Source organism: Podarcis raffonei, chromosome 6 (genome assembly GCF_027172205.1).
Source record: "Podarcis raffonei isolate rPodRaf1 chromosome 6, rPodRaf1.pri, whole genome shotgun sequence".
Taxonomy (NCBI): domain Eukaryota; kingdom Metazoa; phylum Chordata; class Lepidosauria; order Squamata; family Lacertidae; genus Podarcis; species Podarcis raffonei.
The window spans coordinates 96,877,432-96,898,671 of NC_070607.1; the positions used below are offsets into that span (position 1 = coordinate 96,877,432).

General features: G+C 48.2%; 1 protein-coding gene across 3 annotated transcripts in view; it reads left to right on the top strand.

The window, feature by feature from the left end:
- TTLL9 (tubulin tyrosine ligase like 9) overlaps window positions 1-21,240 on the top strand; it is a 49,052-nt gene that overhangs the window by 12,596 nt on the left and 15,216 nt on the right. The window contains exons 4-7 of one of the 3 annotated variants that reach the window (XM_053394682.1): window positions 3,212-3,323; window positions 7,004-7,189; window positions 18,908-19,048; window positions 21,042-21,132. In XM_053394682.1, the coding sequence (XP_053250657.1) occupies window positions 3,212-3,323; window positions 7,004-7,189; window positions 18,908-19,048; window positions 21,042-21,132 (530 nt within the window). The remainder of the gene's footprint in view (window positions 1-3,211; window positions 3,324-7,003; window positions 7,190-18,907; window positions 19,049-21,041; window positions 21,133-21,240) is intronic. The other 2 variants (XM_053394683.1, XM_053394684.1) reach the window with 2 other exon arrangements.

The following is a 21,240-nucleotide window of genomic DNA, read 5'->3' on the forward strand; positions in this document are numbered from 1 at the left end:
AGGATTTGACCCCAATAAATAAACTGCCCCCAAAATGGACTTTGGACATGCCTGCCATATGGCATATATTCCACAAAGGACAGCTGGGCATATAGAGGGCCCCATTACGTTTGGTGTCTTAGGGCAGGGGTCAGCAAACTTTTTCAGCAGGGGGCCGGTCCACTGTCCCTCAGACCATGTGGGGGACCTGACTATAAGACGGGGGGGGGAGAACGAATTCCTATGCCCCACAAATAACCCAGAGATGCATTTTAAATAAAAGGACACATTCTACCTCATGTAAAAACACACTGATTCCTGGACTGTCCACAGGCCAGATTTAGAAGGCAATTGGGCCGGATCCGGCCCCCGGGCCTTAGTTTGCCTACCCATGGCTTAGGGCCTCATTAAACCTAAATCCAGCCCTGATTCCCAGCAAGGCAAGGGCTTCTTTTTCAAGCCTCTGTGTTCCCCATATCTTTCCCCAAAGCCCCACATTCAAAGCTGCATCTCCTTTCCGCACTAAACACACCCTATTTCTCCTCAAGTCCTGGATATAAATGCAAACACGCTTCTCTCTTCCCGCTCTCTGGCCTTTCCCAAACATCAGTCGCTAGCCATACACTTCTCTAGACCCAGGATCCCTGTTTACTCCTCGGAAATGAAAAATGTGTGGGATCCATTCAGGCTGGAGCTCATACATGCCAGAGCAGCGATGCCTCCCCAAGTGCAGATAAATGGATGTCTTTGTGCTGCGTACGCTTGCTGTATTTACATTTCAAGAATGGAGTCCTGGAACTGCCGTGTAAAGAGGGACTTTCATCTCCCCCAGCAAATGATCCTTTCTGCAGAACTACTTAAAATCAAACCACCTGTGATTGGGTGGTGGGTGAAGAGACTTATGGCCATTTCCTTCTTTAAAAAGAGTAACTATGGTGGAATCTGCACACGTAAAAAAAAAAAAACGTTGTGAAAATGCTTTTATAATAAACGTTTTGAAAAATATATTGAATTTGACATAGTTCATCATCGCCATCTAGTGTCACATCTGCATATTGCACTTTACAACACACTTAAAACGTTTTATTTGCAGCTGTATAGAAAACTTGCAGAGACGGCACAGCAGAGGAACACGCTTTTCCTAGATGTAATTTCCGCAATGATGATTTCAACTATTGCTTGTTGGGGCCTGGGGTTTGAATGATGGGGCGTACAGGTTCTCAGTGGGTAGATGGGTCGACTTTTTTTCTACCCACACCTGTTGAGAGTGTTGGGATGCTGCTGGGAGTCTGGGGCATTTGGCAGGCCCCCACCTGGCTCCAGCCACCGGCCGGTAGCCGGGCAAGCCTTCTAGCCTCGGCTGGGACGATCAGCTTCACATACCTCTGTCTCTGCCAGGATCTTGCAGCAGCCTTACACTCCTGTAAGCACCATGGATCTGGGCCCGAAACCCTGTTGTTGGGATGCTGACAGGGGCAATTGGCAGGCCCCCAGCTGGCTCCAGCCACCGGCCGGTAGCCGGGCGATACCCCAGTTCTCAGAACAGCAGACTCAAGCCTCAGATACCTTTAGAGACTCTGAGCGCGCAAACCAGCAGAGATAAGACCTCTTTGCAGCAGAAGAGGCGGACAGAGAAATGTGCAAGCATAATGTACAGCATTTTATTCAGCATAGTTCAGGAACAAAGGAAAACATGTCTGCTTCCCTTCGTCTCCAGCAAAACAGCAGAAAGCAAAAGCTATATATAATAATAATAATAATAATAATAATAATAATAATAATAATAATAATAATAATAATTTATTATTTATACCCCGCCCATCTGGCTGGGTTTCCCCAGCCACTCTGGGCGGCTCCCAATCAGTGTTAAAAACAGTACAGCGTTACATATTAAAAACTTCCCTGAACAGGGCTGCCTTCAGATGTCTTCTGAATGTCAGGTAATTATTTATCTCTTTGACATCTGATGGGAGGGCGTTCCACAGGGCGGGTGCCACTACCGAGAAGGCCCTCTGTCTGGTTCCCTGTAGCCTCACTTCTCGCAATGAGGGAACCGCCAGAAGGCCCTCAGCGCTGGATCTCAGTGTCCGGGCTGAACGATGGGGGTGGAGACGCTCCTTCAGGTATACAGGTATACAAACGGAAGTTCCCAGCGAGACTGGAAGTAAACAGCATGTGACACGCAACAGTCATGCCTGTACCCTTTTAAGGTGGAAAGGAACTATATCCTAACAGAGAGTGGGTTCTCTGCTTCTGCAGGGGACTATTTCCTGTTGGTCTTTGAGGCGTTAAAAGTCAGCTCTGGGGTCCACAGCTCACCTTGAAGCCCCCCCCCCCCCGATTGATTTCTAGTGCTGCTCTCCCTGTTAATCCTATGCTGGATATTGCATTGACATTTTTTGGTTATTTATTTGAAATATTTATACCCCGCTCTTTAGTGGGAAAGGCTCCCCTAGCAACTTAACAATCATCCGTAATAAGATAGTTCCCTGCCCTCAGGCATACAATCTAAAAATACATGACACATGAGGAAAAGCAGAGGAGAGGGGAGGAAAGCAAGCTCAGGCATCAGTTCTTCAAAGTTATAGTTCTTATAAAATGAGGTGAGAATTGGCAAAGCTTTTGCTAAAATTGTTCCTGTCAGTGAGATGTCCCCTAAGAACAATCTTCAGAGGGCCATTCCATAATATGCTTTTGCTGCCAGTTAAAAATGAGGAGAGTTGCTCTAACAGAGCTGCTTGGATGTGCTTTTTCTGGGCAGGAAGATGAGAAGTTTTCTGGGACTCCTTGTTTCCATTGTAATTCCTGGGAGATGAAACAGTGCGGAATATCAGAAACGCAACATGTTACCTGATAGCCGCCTCATTTGGCAGTCAAGGAAGCCACGGCGAGTCTTTATTTAACATATATTAAAAGGGCTCCGGTTGCACCTTTAAGTCTTAACTGAAATGATTTTGTTCCAAGAGCGGCGGATAGGCTCTCATGTGACAGTTTGCAATAAACACACTGGCATAAAATGCCTCTTTATTCATAGTTCTGGAAAATTGATATGCTCAGATGAAAGCAGTCCTGGGAGCGACATATGCTCTTAAATTAAAGGCCCAGGATGTTTATGGCATTTTAAGCCAGCCAGTTAACGGATCCATAAAACCGGTGCAGCGAAGGAAAGAAAGGGACCTTGATGTGCTGCTTTTTGTGCCCAACTCGATGTTCTTTGACCTTTTCCCAACAGCGAAGGGGAGTGGGACTTCTACTGGTGCGACGTCCGCTGGCTCCAGGAGAACTTTGACCACACTTATATGGATGAGCATGTGCGCATCAGCCACTTCCGCAATCACTACGAGGTGAGAGGAACTTGGTGCCTTGGTGCCAGCCGGGTCACACTAGAACGGAGTAGGGCTGGGTGATACCTGGTTTTCAACATCGCAATATATCACCAGCTAAACATTGCGATATACATCGCGAAATAAGGATGGAACAATGCAAAGGCTAAAGGGACGCGGGTGGCGCTGTGGGTTAAACCACAGAGCCTAGGACTTGACGATCAGACGGTCGGCGGTTCGAATCCCCGCAACGGGGTGAGCTCCCATTGCTCGGTCCCTGCTCCTGCCCACCTAGCAGTTCGAAAGCACATCAAAGTACAAGTAGATAAATAGGTACTGCTCCGGCAGGAAGGTAAACGGCGTTTCCGTGCGCTGCTCTGGTTTGCCAGAAGCGGCTTAGTCATGGTGGCCACATGACCTGGAAACTGTATGCCGGCTTCCTCGGCCAAAAAAGCGAGATGAGCGCCACAACCCCAGAGTCAGCCACGACTGGACCTAATGGTCAGGGGTCCCTTTACCTTTATGCAAATGCTGGCTTCACGGTTTCCCCCACATTGTGATTTTTTTGCATAGCACACATGGACCACAATCCACAATATATCGCCAGGTAAAAAGCTATGAAACTGATATCACAATACAAACTTCAAACCGGTTTGGGTTGATGTATTGATATATCACCCAGCCCTGGTCTGAATTGAAAGCAACTTGGATAACGTGGTCCCCATGGAATCACCAGGTTTGGGGCTCTTCTCACAACCTCTTTCTCAAAACCCATCCATCGTTCTAAGAATCAGAGTGTTTTCCTTAAAAATAATAATAATAATAATAATAATAATAATAATAATAATAATGGCTCTCAACAGAATTAAAAGCACAATAAACCATCAAACATTAAAATCTTCCCTGTACAGGGCTGCCTTTAGATGTTTTCTAAAAGTCAGATAGTTGTTTATTTCCTTGACATCTGATGGGAGGGTGTTCCACAGGGTGGGTGCCACCCCCGAGAAGGCCCTCTGCCATGAGTTTGGCCTTCACGGTTGTAGAGATAGGGGAGCAGTGGGGGCACCTACAGGACCGCCTCTCCTGGTATGCCCCGCGGAGGACCTTAAGGTCCACAAATAACAACATTTTGGAGGTCCCAGGTCGCAAGGTGGTTAGATTGGTCTCAACTAGGGCCAGGGCCTTTTCAGTACTGGCCCCAACGTGGTGGAACGCTCTGTCACAAGAGACTAGGGCCCTGCGGGACCTGACATCTTTCCGCAGGGCCTGCAAGACAGAACTGTTCCGCCTGGCCTTTGGTTTGGACTCAGTCTGACCCTTGTGTTTCCCTCCCCTTATGGTCTTGATTTATCGGCTACTTTTAAAATGAGGCTGCATTTTAAACTGCATTTTAACCTGTATTTTAAATTGGGTCGTCCCCCCATTATGTTTTTACTGTGATTTTACTGGTGTTAGCCGCCCTGAGCCCAGCTCTGGCCGGGGAGGGCAGGGTATAAATAACATTTATTATTATTATTATTATTATTGCTTCACATTTTCAGCTCTCATTGATTTCAAAGCTATTTCGTTTGGACCCTTTTTTCCCCATTTACTATTCTGAGTTGTCACAAGCCGAAGGATAGCCAATTATTAGTAATAGCTATTTCTTTTCTTATAAATTACTTACAGTACATCTGTGATAGGTGAAGGTCTGTGCATGTTTGGTAAGTCGTTCTATATAAACAGGCTACAAATTTCTCTCGCCCTTCTGTTTTCATTAGGAAGAAGGCATAAAAACATTTATCATGCAGTGTCTGTGATCAGTGAATCATCAGTTTTGTTGAATTAATCAAACAAAGTGGTTTTAATTGGGTTTTGAATAAATGCGCAGCTAATTGTTACTGTTTTGAACTGTGCTGTGTTGCTGTCTTCCTCAGCGGGTTGTGCAAATGGCTGTTCTGAATGAGGCTTTTCTGAATGATGCAAAGTAAAATAGTTTTTTACCTTTAAAAGACAACCGAAGGTGGCCCTGTTTAGGGAAGTTTTTAATGCTGTATTGTTTTTAATATACAGTTGGAAGCCGCCCAGAGAGGCTGGGGAAACCCAGCCAGATGGGCGGAGTATAAATAAATTATTATTATTATTATTATTATTATTATTATTATTATTATTATAGGGCAGGGTAGTGGGAACTGGGGGTGAGTTTATGGAACCAAGTGGGCAGGGACCAAATAAAGTTTGGGAACCCCTGAGCAAGATGAACAGCTAGATAAAGCAGACATCGGCCAGCCCCACAAGCTCGGGGGACAGCGGGGAGGCGCAGCGCCGCCATCCCGCTGTTCCCTGACCTGGTTTGGTTCCCCCGACCTGGTTTTGGGGGGGAAATAAAGGGGGGAATTTCCTTTATTTCCCTCCCAAAAAACCAGGTGCGTCCTATGGGACGGAGCGTCCTATGGGACGAAAAATACGGCACTCTAATAGTTTGCCTTGCCTTTCCTTTTTCGTTGGCACAATTTCTTTTTCCCAGTTTTTAGCAATCAGGATCCTTGCCGATCCTTGCCCAGAAAATATAGAGGAATATTTTCTGATCTTTTCTTGCTATACCTGTGTCCGTTATCCCTAGTAGAAAACCTTCTGTATTTTTCATAAAGTTATACTTAAACATATTTATTTTTTAAGCTTGTCATATACTATAGAACAGTGGTACCTCTGGATGCGAATGGGATCTGTTCCGGAGCCCCATTCGCATCCTGAAGCGAACACAACCTGCGTCTGCGTGTGCCGCAATTCGCTGCTTCCGTGCATGCGCTTGACGTCACTTTGAGCGTCTGCGCATGCGCGAGCGGCGAAACCCAGAAGTAATGTGCTCTGTTACTTCCGGGTTGTCGCGGAGCGCAACCTGAAAATATTCATCCCGAAGCATATTTAACCTGAGGTATGACTGTATAGTAAGGGACGTGGGCGGCGCTGTGGGTTAAACCACAGAGCCTAGGACTTGCCGATCAGAAGGTCGGCGGTTCGAATCCCCGCGACGGGGTGAGCTTCAGGAGAGAAGGATGGCATTACATTTGCGTTAGTTCCTTCCATGTGTCTTTTCATTTCGGCACTCATGGTGATTTGTGCTCCTGGCGGTATCAGGGCGGTTATACACAATCCCATTTTCAATACTGTTTGTGTCTGCAAAGGTTTTGGGGGCAAACAAAGTGCTTCACTTCCAATCAGTGCTTGCCCCGTAACTTCCTCCTGAAGTCTTGTAACTTTTATACCACAAATATTCCGGGGTGGGTGGGTTGTCCACTTTTGTTGTGCTGGGACGCTGGTGGCGCTGTGGGTTAAACCACAGAGCCTAGGACTTGCTGATCAGAAGGTCGGTCGTTTGAATCCCCGCAACGGGGTGAGCTTCCGTTGCTTGGTCCCTGCTCCTGCCAACCTAGCGGTTCGAAAACACGTCAAAGTGCAAGTAGATAAATAGGTACCACTCCGGCGGGAAGGTAAACGGCGTTTCCATGCGCTGCTCTGGTTTGCCAGAAGTGGCTTAGTCATGCTGGCCACATGACCCGGAAGCTGTACGCAGGCTCCCTTGGCCAATAAAGCGAGATGAGCGCCGCAACCCCAGAGTCGGCCACGACTGGACCTAATGGTCAGGGGTCCCTTTTCACCTTCACCTTCATGACTGTATAGTATATGAGACTGTTTTTTCCTCATCCTTCGTGCCCCTGCAGCTGACTCGGAAGAACTACATCGTGAAGAACCTGAAGCGGTTTCGGAAGCAGCTGGAGAGGGACTCTGGGAAGCTGGAAGCCATGAAATGCGACTTCTTCCCCAAGACCTTTGAGATGCCCTCGGAGTACCACTTGTTTGTGGAAGAGTTCCGCAAGAACCCTGGAATCACCTGGATTATGAAGCCGGTAAGATGGCTTATGGCCGAGGGGAAGTGGGACGAGGTGGCTCTACCATTTATTTATTTTTAATCATTTTTATTGATTTTCCAATTAAAAACATCCAATTAATATATCCAATCATAATACAGTGGTACCTTGGGATGCAAATGGGATCCGTTCCGGAGCCCCGTTCACATGCTGAATAGAACATAAGACGCAGCTGCATGTCTGTGCGTGCGCAGGTCGCGTTTTACTGCTTCCGCGCATGATGTCGTTTTGAGCGTCTGCGCATGCGCGAGCAGCAAAACCTGGAAGTAACGTGTTTCATTACTTCCAGGTTGCCATGGAGCGCAACTCGAAAGCGCTCAACTTGAAGCACATTCAACCCGAGGTATGACTGTACTCCAATTAAAATAAAAAACTAAAATAAAAAAGACCAAATTATAGTCCAAATTATAATTCTTTATTTTTCGGGGCTCCCCACGGTCTGGATCTCTGAAGCAAATCTCCACATCTCAGTCCTCCCTCTCCTCGTTGTTTCCATATTTTCCACATTTTGACGCTTTATATTTCTCCGTCCCTAAGTCCACTATTCTCAATCATGTCAAACATCATATACTTTCATCCATCGAATACAGCTTTATTAGTACCGTATTTTTGCTCTATAAGATGCACCCGACCATAAGACACACCTAGTTTTTAGAGGAGGAAAACAAGAAAAAAAATATTCTGAATCAAATGTTGTTGAAGAGGTTTTGCGCGGCTATCCCTGAAGCCAGAACAGCAAGAGGGATTGCTGCGCACACACATTTCTCCTTACTTTTTAGGAGGGAAAAATTGCATCTTATAGAGCGAAAAATACGCTATATATTTTTCCAACTGCCTTTTTAGCAGCGCAGCTTCCTCTGACTCCATTCCAATCTGGAATGTTGTCCAAGTCTGTTATCTGAAGTTTAATGGCGCAGCAACTCCCAATCATTAATTGTCCAAACCTTCCTTTTGAGTTTTATTGAACCAGTACCTTCCAAGTTAAATTGTTAGGCAAAACTGTTTGCAATATTGCAATATTGCAATGTAGATAAACTGTATTCCACAAATATGAGTCATTTGGCGATCGATCAGCCTTTGGAGACCACACTCTCCCCCCTCCGGGCCCTAGAAGGCGGGCTGCTAGACACCCAGGTGGCGCCACCATTGCCCTGGCACAAATTAAGCACACACCTTCTCTGGAGGAGATTATGGCGGGGTCCACCGTGCTGCTGCTCCCCAGCTCCTGGCAGGCAGGTAAGAAAAGGCGGCCGTGGCGAGGAAGGTTACAGTTTAGGCGTAGAAAGCACGCTTCGCCTGGGGGAGCCTCCGATTTAGGGAGAGGATCTCAGGTAGGGAGGGGCGTGTGGTGCTTATAACAATATAATAATAATTATTTATTATTTATACCCCGCCCATCTGGCTGGGCTTCCCCAGCCACTCTGGGTGGCTTCCAACAAAATATTAAAATACAATAATCTATTAAACATTAAAAGCTTCCCTAAACAGGGCTGCCTTCAGATGTCTTCTAAAAGTCTGATACAGTGGTATCTCTGGTTACGTACTTAATTCGTTCCAGAGGTCCGTTCTTAACCTGAAACTGTTCTTAACCTGAAGCACCACTTTAGCTAATGGGGCCTCCCACTGCCGCCATGCTGCCGCCGCACAATTTCTATTCTCATCCTGAAGCAAAGTTCTTAACCCAAGGTACTATATCTGGGTTACTGAAGTCTGTAACCTGAAGCATATGTAACCCGAGGTGCCACTGTAGTTGTTGTTCTCTTTGACATCTGATGAGAGGATGTTCCACAGGGCGGGCGCCACTACCAAGAAGGCCCTCTGCCTGGTTCCCTGTATCTTTGCTTCTCGCAATGAGGGAACCGCCAGAAGGCCCTCAGAGCTGGACCTCAGTGGCCCCATCCTGAACCTCCCTATGGGCGGTTTGCCCAGCCCCTAGGAGCGCGCCGCCCCAGGTACCTGAGAGACTCCCTCCGCTGCTGCTCTTAGCTCAGGAATGTTGAAACCAAGTAAGGCCCACCCATGCAAACCTAATTTCTCCTAACATACACAGTTTTGCATGCAACAATTTTACCCAACGTTCAGTTTTAGAAAGCAGAAGGCAATGCGTTTTTCTATGCTATTTTCACTAGTACAGTGGTACCTCGGGTTAAGTACTTAATTCGTTCCGGAGGTCCGTTCTTAACCTGAAACTGTTCTTAACCTGAAGCATCACTTTAGCTAACAGGGCCTCCTGCTGCTGCCGCACCTCCGGAGCATGATTTCTGTTCTCATCCTGAAGCAAAGTTCTTAACCCGAGGTACTATTTCTGGGTTAGCGAAGTCTGTAACCAGAAGCGTATGTAACCTGAAGCGTATGTAACCCGAGGTACTACTGTATCTGCATTTGTGCTGGCACTTTGCCCACATTTTGAATGTCTGCATGCATTATCTGGCACTGCAAAATTTCAATTCCAAGGGATGGCTGCGTTTTGGTTTGAATATTGTTTCGGAAAGTAGAAACCAGGTGGCTTTTAAATGAGAGCTGACTTGAATTTCTCTCTCTGTGTGTGTGTGTGTGTTGGTACATAGATATATATAATAAATGAAACACTCCGAATTTTCTTCAATGGGTCTCTGTCGCCTTCCACCCCCCAGAGCTGCGATTGCCCCTTTCGGAGACCTTAAGAGAAACAAGCTTTTCCTGGATGTAATAATTGATTCTGCTCACTCCCTTCCCCAAGGGGGGAAATCTGCCTCTTTGGGAGGCTAGCAAAGAAGCTGAGCCGAGGCAAGGCATGCCGTTGCTGCCAGATGATGAGAGACGTTTTAGCATCATGAATACGGCACCGCCGTGCATAATTACCTCCACACCCATCTGCGAGGCTCGCAGTGGGGCAGGTCGTTTGCCGGGCCGATAAAAGCTGGCACCAGCCGCTTTTCGCCTCCCGCCTGCAAATGAGGGGCAGGCCTGCGTGTGGGGGAATGGGAGGCAATTATGCAAACGAGCGCGTGAATTACTGCCAGGAGGATAACAGCCAGCGATTATCTAAGTCTACAAATGATAATTTGTGTTAATTGCCAGCAAGAAACCTTGCATTAAGCTGATTTGGGCCCACATCCTCAATTAACATTGGGGAGGGAAACGCGGGATATGCTCAACGAGACTGTATTAAAAAGGTTGCAATTACCAACGTTGCGCCGACAAGTGGAAAGACGACGCGGGTTGAAGAAGGCTCTGGAGGTGGAGGCAGGAGTTCAGTTCTCCTCAGGTTAATAGATCCGTTTTTTTACTACCCTCTCCCTTTCGAAGGGGGAGAGGGAAATTAAGTTAAAAGTCAATATTCGCTTAAATACCGCGTTCACGCTGTGTATTCTAGAAAGGCCTTGGAATAGCAGGTGAAGTTGGTGCTTCCTCAGCGGGGTTGGGTTTGAGTGGTGCCTAATGAGAAGGACCTGGGAGTTCTGCGCTCAAATTCTGCGAGCTGAAACCCGGAGTTTTATGCCTGCGATGTATCAAGCCGGAATATCTCACTATCGCTTCATCGTTAGAGAATGGGATGCAGAAGAGCAGAACAGATGGAGACGCAAAAGAGGACTTTGTAGTGTTGGCAGCTCTGGGATGTAGGAAAGAATTAGGCAAAGGGTCTGGAGCAGGAAGAGGGTCTGGAAAAGTAGGACTGGAACAAGGAGCAGCCAACCTGCTCACTTCGCTAGCCAACCTGGTTGCTAACGCAGTGGCCTGCTTATCCGGTGTCAGGAGCGAGCCAGCAGTAAATCACACCCTGCAAGTTGGAGTTAACTCTTAATTAGCAAAAACGCAATCAACACAGGAGTGCCTAATGAGCACAGCAACTCACTCTAATAGGTCTTGCCCCCATGAAGCAGTTGCTCACTGAAGGCCCCCACCTCCCCAAGTCCCCACCTCTCCAGGGTTTCCCCCAAGCAATCTGAGACTGTGTGTGATGGCCTGGGAATTGGATTCAGAGGCTGAACCTGAAGAATCCCAGCTGCACAGGATTCCCCGCCTCCAGGACCAGCTGAGCCAGGTCTGGGGCTTGAACCTGAAGGGTCCTCACCTGTGCTGAGTCCTCAGGTGCAGGCGTCAGCTGAGTCTGCTCTGGCCCCTGAGGTGATGGAGGACCCATTGCCTGCAGGTGCTCCACTCTCAGCCCCGTCAGGGGAAGAGGAAGTTGCCTCTGGGTCCGGTGACCCTCCAGTCTCTCCTGAGCTGCAGAGGCTCAGGGCAGAGAGGAGGAGGGAACTAAGTTCCCGCAGGAGGAGTGCTCGCCTCCAGGCCAGGAGAGGCGAGTCACCTGTGGACCGGGACCGCCCTATGCCTCGAGGCAGATAAAAGCCAGCCAGCCCAGTCCCAGGTTGCGGGAGCAACATTGTTGGTAACCTGTTCCTGCCGGCACCCTGTCCTGCTCTTCTGCCAGAGTTCCTGACCACACCCGACTGCTTGCCTTGGACCCCGCTTCAGCCTTGACGGACAGCCTCCATACCACACCCTTGACGTCGGACTGGACTCGGACCACGCCGCACGGTAACCCCCCAGGACCAGCACACTGTGCCTGCATGAAGCTAACTTCTCCTTCGCCCTCTTCATGCCTCTTCTGGTTCTGGGTGCAGGGCTGTCTTAAGCACATTTGGCGCCGGGGTGCAAAGATCTGCCCGGCACCCCCCCCCCCAGATTGCCCAGTCCCAGGCGCACAGGAGGGTGGAGACGGCTGGCCACCTAAGCGTCTTGCTGGCTCGTTCACCCCCGAACTCGCGGCGCAGAGCCGCCCGCAGCAGAAGAGCCCGTCGTGGCGCTCCAACTGACTGGCAGGCTCTTCCCCGGACTCAACTCTCGGGCCCTGGACTCTTGGCCTGGCGCCCCTGAGAGCCCGGTGCCTGGGTGCCCCGCACCCCTAGCGCCTATGGGTAAGACGGCCCTGTCTGGGAGACTGGTGGGGGGCTTGTCACAGCAAGAGTGGGAGACACCCACCTGTGCGTCTTCACCAGCCTGACCCATCTCTGTCTCTTGGCCTCCCTCCCGCTTCAGCTTCTGTCTCTGAGTCTGAACTTCTGTCTGCCACAGACTCTCCCCGCTCACTAAGCCCTGTTGCCTCTTCAGCTTCTGACACCTCCTCCTCCTCCTCCCAGTCTTCTCCTTCTCCATCATCCACCAAGACTCCCCAGACTCTGGGCTTTCTGTCAGAAGTTCAGCCTACACTCGAGTAGGACCCTGGCAGAGACACGTGCCCGACTGGCATGTTCCCTCCCTCCTGGTCCTTCGTTCGGGAGCTTCAAAAGCTTTCTTCCTCCCGAACATCACAGCGACCGATGCCAACCGACACCGGCACACTTAGGGATACGCAGAGTGTTCGCACCTTGCGTGACAGACCTCAGCAACTCGGCATTTTGGCTAATCTACTTTATTTACATATAAACACACACGGAGCACTGCAATGTGGCTCCCTCTCTCTCTAGCATCAGACAGCAAAGAGGAAAAGAACAAAGGACAAAAGTCCCACTTCACGGAATACAGGAACACAAACATCCTGTCTCCATCATTTCCCACTCTGTGGAATCAAAACATACATTGTCATGTGAAAGACAAAAATCCCATGACTACAATCACAGAGCAGGAATTCTAACACTTTCTTCCCCTGGGGTTTCCCCATCTAGTTCCTCCAACCATTCCTCGGCATCCAACCGGCCCATGGGATCACTAGGATGGGGGGGGGGCAGATACAAATGCTTTGCAGGCTCTAATAATAATAATAATAATAATAATAATAATAATAATTTATTTATATCCCACCCATCTGGCTGGGCTTCCCCAGCCACTCTGGGCGGCTTCCAACAAAATATTAAAATACCGTAATAAGGCCATAATAGTTAAAGCTATGGTGTTCCCTGTACAGTGGTACCTCAGGTTACATTTGCTTCAGGTTCCAGACACTTCAGGTTCCAGACTCCGCTAACCCAGAAATAGTACCTCGGGTTAAGAACTTTGCTTCAGGATGAGAATAGAAATCGTGCTCCGGCGGCGTGGCTGCAGCAGGAGGCCCCATTAGCTAAAGTGGTGCTTCAGGTTAAGAACAGTTTCAGGTTAAGAATAGACCTCCGGAACAAATTAAGTACTTAACGTGAGGTACCACTGTAGTGATGTATGGAAGTGAGAACTGGACCATTAAAAAGGCTGATCGCCGAAGAATTGATGCTTTTTAATTATGGTGCTGGAGGAGACTCTTGAGAGTCCCATGGACTGCAAGAAGATCAAACCTCTCGATTCTGAAGGAAATCAGCCCTGAGTGCTCACTGGAAGGACAGATCCTGAAGCTGAGGCTCCAAGACTTTGGCCACCTCATGAGAAGAGAAGACTCCCTGGAAAAGACCCTGATGTTGGGAAAGATGGAGGGCACAAGGAGAAGGGGACAACAGAGAACGAGATGGCGGGACAGTGTTCTCGAAGCTACAAGCATGAGTTTGACCAAACTGCGGGAGGCAGTGGAAGACAGGAGTGCCTGGCGTGCTCTGGTCCAGGGGGTCATGAAGAGTCGGACACGACTAAACGACTAAACAATACATCAAACATTGAAAGCTTCCCTAAACAGTAATGAATACTGCAGTAGATAGCACAGTGCTCTGCAGTGTCAGCCCAGCCCAGAGAGCCACCTCCCTTTGCTGGCTAGCACCTCTCAATCCTCTCCCAGGCCCCCGAAGTCTGACCATCTCGGCACGGAAGGCTCCATGCCATGCTCAGCTCTGTGCTGATTTAAGCAGCTGCCGCTTAAACGAGGGGTGGAAGGTGGGGAGAATCTCATGAAAAGAGCCGGCAATAAAAATATTTCTTTCTTTGCCTTACAAAATGTTCTGCTTGGGGGGGCGGGGGGAATACACGGGCCTTAAAACTGGGAAGGTAATATACGAGACCGAGACAGGGACGTTTTAACAGCCCAATATCTCACTTCCTGCGAGGCTCGGAAAGCTTGCTTTATCACCTGGGGGAGCTGGGATTCCGGGATTTCAGAGCTGGTTTCGAGGAGGGCAGGGCCCCAGAAATTCAGGAGAGCTGTGTGTGGCTTTAGATGATTCTGTACACAGCCAGGGGCTCAGGTGGTAAGGATCAGGCCGCACACTTACAGGATTGGCCACTGACATGCAAGGAGCCTGAGAGCTGCATGTACAGTGGTACCTCGGGTTACAGATGCTTCAGGTTGCAGACGCTTCAGGTTACAGACTCCGCTAACCCAGAAATAGTACCTTGGGTTAAGAACTTTGCTTCAGGATGAGAACAGAAAATGGGTGGTGATGGCCACTAGCTTAGATGGCTTTAAAATAGGAGTAGACAAATCAATGGGTGGCTCACAGCCATGATGATGTTAATAATAATAATAATAATAATAATAATAATAATAATAATAATAAATAAATAAATAAATAAATATTTATATTTTGCGCTCCCCAGCCGAAGCCGGGCTCAGAGCGGCTAACAATAAAAGTAACACATTCTAAAATCAATTCAAAATCAAATTAATGGCAACCATTGGGCTAGAGTTCTATGAGGATTACCAAAGGAGGGGGGTCAGGCTGTGCCTTGGCCAAAGGCCTGGTGGAACAGCTCCGTCTTGCAGGCCCTGCGGAAAGATGTCAAGTCCTGCAGGGCCCTAGTCTCTTGGGACAGAGCGTTCCACCAGATCGGGGCCACGGCCGAAAAAACCCTGGCTCTGGTCGAGGCCAGCCTAACCGCCCTGTGGCCCGGGATCTCCAAGATGTTTTTGTTTGAAGACTGTAAGGTCCTCCGTGGGACATACCAGGAGAGGGGGTCCCGTAGGTACGAGGGCCCTAGGCCGTATAGGGCTTTAAATGTCAAAACCAGCACCTTAAACCTGATCCTGTACTCCACCGGGAGCCAGTGCAACTGGTATAGCACCGGGTGAATGTGATCCTGTGGCAAGGATCCTGTAAGGAGTCTTGCCGCAGCATTTTGCACCCGCTGGAGTTTCTGGGTCAGTCTCAAGGGCAGCCCCACATAGAGGGGAACTTCAATGTACAGAATCAATTCCTACCTCCAAGGTGGTTTTCTCATCAGCATGGACTGCAAGCATAACTTTAGCAGCCCTTGATTTACAACCAAAACATCTGTGGGGGTGGAAGCAGTCCCATTTAAAACTCCCCCCCCCATAGTTGCAAGAGCAAGGGAAACTTTTTCCCTGCGCCGCTGGATAGACAGGCTGCATAGCAACATGCAGAACCATAAAGATTTTACCAGCTCTCCTCTGGGATGGCCGGCATAACTCACCCGTGGCACCACCACTCATGAGTAATGCCACCATCCCAAATTTGTGCCCGTAAAACCTTTATATCATGGCACACCATCAAGCATTCCCTTTTATATTGCTAAATAAAATAGCATCGTCAGCTTTAGAAACACAGCGGGGAGGAGGCGGCAAACCGTTCCGCTGAGCTGCAGCTGGAAAATTTGTGGGTGGCTGGTTTTAAGACAAACCGGGTGCCTCTTTGTAGCCTTCCTCCCGAACACCTTAAGGCTTTTCACAAATATCTTAATTGTTGGGTCCCAGAAGGTGCCTGTTACGTGATAAGGGACACAGGGGCCCCTAAGATGAAGTGCGATTCCCTCCCCACAGCAAGAAATGGATTCAGGTTCTGCACTAAAACACAAACAAACAAAAACCCTCCTGCTCAAATGGTTCAATTCGGTCATGTATATCCACACGCTTATTTTGCAGAAAATAACTTTATAGCGTTGAATGCGTCATTTTCTTCCACAGGCAATGTTTGCAGTTTTTCATGGGCAGTGTTAGCAATGGACCGTAGTAATATTTATCACATCCGCATTCCATCTTTTCTCCAAGGAGCTCAAGGCAAAGTGCATGAGGTTATGCCATTTTTTTCCTTAACAAGAAACCTGTAAACACTGAGGGATGATGACTGGCCAGGGGTCACCCAGCAAGTGGCTTTGCATTCTGAACTCTGAACAGCCAAGTTAGCCAAATAATTGTAGGATAAAAAGATGCAAAACAATCAGCTGCCGATATTTGCTTAACTTGTGCAGGTTTTCAGAATCCATTTCCTCTTGGTACGTCGTGTGGATTGCTTTGGAGTACAATTTATTAAGAAACTTGTAGTCTAATAATAATAAAAAATTATTTATATCCTGCCCTCCCCAGCTGAAGCCAGGCTTAGAGCGGCTAACAACAGTAAAATAATGTTGTTGTTGTTTAGTCGTTTAGTCGTGTCCGACTCTTCGTGACCCCATGGACCAGAGCACGCCAGGCACCTCTGTCTTTCACTGCCTCCCGCAGTTTGGACAGACTCATGTTTGTAGCTTCGAGAACACTGTCCAACCATCTCGTCCTCTGTCGCCCCCTTCTCCTTGTGCCCTCCATCTTTCCCAGCATCAGTGTCTTCTCCAGGGAGTCTTCTCTTCTCATGAGGTGGCCAAAGTACTGGAGCCTCAGCTTCACGATCTGTCCTTCCAGTGAGCACTCAGGGCTGATTTCCTTAAGAATGGATGCGTTTGATCTTCTTGCAGTCCATGGGACTCTCAAGAGTCTTCTCCAGCACCATAATTCAAAAGCATCAATTCTTCGGCGATCAGCCTTCTTTATGGTCCAGCTCTCACTTCCATACATCACTACTGGGAAAACCATGGCTTTAACTATACGGACCTTTGTTGGCAAGGTGACATCTCTACTTCTCAATATGCTGTCTAGGCCTGTCATTGCCCTTCTCCCAAGAAGCAGGCGTCTTTTAATTTCGTGGCTGCTGTCACCATCTGCAGTGATCATGGAGCCCAAGAAAGTAAAATCTCTCACTGCCTCCATTTCTTCCCCTTCTATTTGCCAGGAGGTGATAGGACCAGTGGCCATGATCTTCGTTTTTTTGATGTTGAGCCTCAGACCATATTTTGCGCTCTCCTCTTTCACTTTCATTAAAAGGTTCTTTAATTCCTCCTCACTTTCTGCCATCAAGGTTGTGTCATCTGCATATCTGAGGTTGTTGATATTTCTTCCGGCAATCTTAATTCCAGCTTGGGATTCATCCAGCCCAGCCTTTCGCATGATGTATTCTGCATATAAATTAAATAAGCAGGGAGATAAAATACAGCCTTGTCGTACTCCTTTCCCAATTTTGAACCAATCAGTTGTTCCATATCCAGTTCTAACTGTAGCTTCTTGTCCCACATAGAGATTTCTCAGGAGACAGATGAGGTGATCAGGCACTCCCATTTCTTTAAGAACTTGCCATAGTTTGCTGTGGTCGACACAGTCAAAGGCTTTTGCATAGTCAATGAAGCAGAAGTAGATGTCTTTCTGGAACTCTCTAGCTTTCTCCATAATCCAGCGCATGTTTGCAATTTGGTCTCTGGTTCCTCTGCCTCTTCTAAATCCAGCTTGCACTTCTGGGAGTTCTCGATCCACATACTGTTTGAGCCTTCCTTGTAGAATTTTAAGCATAACCTTGCTAGCGTGTGAAATGAGAGCAATTGTGCGGTAGTTGGAGCATTCTTTGGCACTGCCCTTCTTTGGAATTGGGATGTAGACTGATCTTCTCCAATCTTCTGGCCACTGCTGAGTTTTCCAAATTTGCTGGCATATTGAGTGTAGCACCTTAACAGCATCATCTTTTAAAATTTTAAAATAATACAGCATTCTAAAATCAAATTCATTATAAAATCAGTTCAAATCAAATTGATGGCAACCATTGGCCTAGAGTTCTGTGAAGATTGCCAAAGGAGGGGGTCAGGATGTGCCTTGGCCAAAGGCCTGGTGGAACAGCTCTGTCTTGCAGGCCCTGCGGAAAGATGTCAGGTCCCGCAGGGCCCTGTTCTCTTGTGACAGAGCGTTCCACCAGATCGGGGCCACAGCCAAAAAAGCCCTGGCTCTGGTTGAGGCCAGCCTAACCTCCCTGTGGCCTGGGACCTCCAAGATGTTTTTGTTTGAAGACCGTAAGGTCCTCCATGGGACATACCAGGAGAGGCAGTCCCGTAGGTACGTGGGTCCTAGGCCACAAGGGGCTTTAAAGGTTAAAACCAGCACTTTAAACCTGATACTGTACTCCACTGGGAGCCAGTGCAGCTGGTATAGCACCGGGTGAATGTGATCCCACAGCAAGGACCCTGTAAGGAGTCTCGCCGTGGCATTCTGCACCCACTGGAGTTTCTGGGTCAGTCTCAAGGGCAGCCCCACGTAGAGCGAGTTACAATAATCCAGTCTGGAGGTGACCGTCGCATGGATCACAGTGGCTAGGTCAGGGCGAGAGAGGTAAGGAGCCAACTGCTTAGCTTGGCGGAGATGGAAAAATGCCGCCTTTGCTATGGCTGCAATCTGCGCCTCCATGGAAAGGGAAGTGTCAAAGATTACACCCAAACTCTTAACGGATGGTGCTGGCACTAATTGGGCCCCCGCAAGAGATGGGAGTTGCCTCCCTAATCCCATATCGTCCTGACCCAACCAAAGGACCTCTGTCTTCGAAGGATTTAACTTCAACCGGCTCCCACGTAACCATCCAGCCACAGCTTCCAAACATCTGATCAGTGTGTCTGGGGCCGAGTCAGGATGGCCATCAATCAACAGATAGAGTTTTATTTCTCTGCGAAGGACAGAGTGCAATACAGTCACGTCACAGCTTCCTTTTTTTGCAGGCCGAGAGAGAGGAAAACGCCGGGCGGGCGAAGGGCTAGTAACGTTTTCCCTCTCTTTTGCAGGTTGCCCGGTCTCAAGGGAGAGGCATTTTTCTCTTCCGGAAGCTGAAGGATGTAATTGATTGGAGGAAGGTGAGATGCCTCCTTCTTCTCACCTCTCAGGAAGGGATTAGTTGGGAACAGCCTACCATACAGTTTTGCCCGGTGAGCAGCACCTTTGCATCAGCTGCTTAGGGGTTGGGGCCCCATATATTTCTTCCTGCCCTCTACTGTTTAGGGTGGCTTGTGTATGGAGATCAGGGTGACCCTGGAGGCTTCTGGTTTCTTTGAGCCCTGGGAGATTTTCAGATGTAACTTGGCTCACACCAGAAAAATGCAAGAGCTCTGGTATGATGAGTGGGCTGACGATAATACTATTCACTCTGGACAGCACACCCAGAATCTTACTTCAGTTTAAAACCAACCAGACAAGCAGAATCTTCTAATTGCCATGATGTGCAGCTGCACACTTTAGTCCTTTTTGTTGGTCCTTTTTGTTGGTTTCTGTAATTTGGTTAAAATATAAAAGGGGAACTCCCTGAATATTTGGGGCAAATATTCTTTGGTGAGAGAGCTACAGCAGAGATTTAAAATCACAAGCCATGCAGCAAAGTGAAGCGTGGAAACATAGGCTGTTAGACCTTTAAAACATTCCCTTGTAAGCTGCTTCCAAGTTTCCCTCTTCCTTCAGCATTGAAAGAGACCACGCGTTTGGTAAGTTAAAAATGGCTTACTTACAAACTCTTTAAAGGTCAGGTTCATGTGCTTTTCCATACATCAGCAAGAAAAGACAGGCAGTACAACTTAGTTTCAAAAAGTGGTAAATGTTTCTAAATCATTTTTACAGAAACACAAAGATGGCTTACTAAAGCCACACGGTCTGAGCTTGGAGCAGCCAGCTTAGACATTCTTATTGGTCAGGTTCATATGGTGGAAGATAAGAAGAACCATCTTTGTTTCCTGAGAATGCCTCTAGGCATGCCCAGATGTAGTCTGGGGAAACAGAGACGGCAGCTGAAGGTCAGGGCTTGGCATAGCAGCACAAACTGCCTGCCTAGTAAATAACATTTTATTCAAAATTAGGGAGGGTTAAGGGGGCTTGCTGGTGCTGAAGGAGGCATCTAGGGGTGCCCTGGTGTGTTGGATTAGGGAGCCCAGATTTAGGTGTTTGGGGTCTCCCTCTTATTCAGGCCAAAGCTATTTCCATATTTGGCTTTTGAAACGAATTTTCCTCCAGGTCTAGAAACCTAACAACGTTAGGTGGGATATACCTCCTGCTGTATCAGATTTACCAAATGTGATGTTCCCCAGATGTTTTGGCCAACAACCCCCATCACCCCTGACCATCGGCCTTGCTGGCTGGAGTTGTAATCCAAAGCATACTGTGGGCAGCCTGCTACTGCCATTGTTCTTCTTATTGTTGCATCTGTTAGTCGCTTTATACAAAAATGAAATGTCACGGAAACAAAATGCAAACAGAAACAAATGGACTTTGGTGATTCAGCTTCTGGCTCCTCTTTACAGCCCTCTGAGGCCTGGATGTCTGGGTCGACGTGTGAGAGGCAATTTGGTCTAAACGCCATTCTGGTCCTTCCTCTGCACTTCTCTGCTTTGTACAATAGCAGGCAAGCAGCCCTGAGCGAAGGCAAAAACACTTCCCATATTTAAGACTGAATCTGACCTCAGGAGAAACATCTTTCCCAGGCCCCCAGTATACATGCCAACCTAACCATATAGGTAGACAAGAGCAAAGGTAAAGGTAAAGGTAAAGGGACCGCTGACCATTAGGTCCAGTCGTGACCAACTCTGGGGTTGCGGTGCTCATCTCGCTTTATTGGCCGAGGGAGCAGGCATACAGCTTCCGGGTCGTGGCCAGCAGGACTAAGCCGCTTCTGGCGAACCAGAGCAGCGCACAGAAATGCCGTTTACCTTCCCGCCAGAGTGGTACCTATTTATCTACTTGCACTTTGACATTCTTTAGAACTGCTAGATTGGCAGGAGCAGGGACCGAGCAATGGGAGCTCACCCCGTCGCAGGGATTCGAACCGCTGACATTCTGATTCGCAAGTCCTAGGCTCTGTGGCTTAACCCACAGGAGAACGTTAAACAGTGCTTCCATTCTTCCTGACCTAAGCAAGTCACCCGATCTCCTTCACAGGACGGTGTCCGCGTGGATGACCAGAAAGATGAAATTCCGGTAGAGAATTACGTAGCGCAGCGCTACATCGAGAACCCGTATTTAGTCGGTGGTGAGTTGCCTGCTTATCAGCCCAGAATATGTGTGCACACACAGACACACAATCCTGCGCCTCCGTCCCAAATTTGGAGTGAATTTCCCTGACCGCCACGGCCTCATT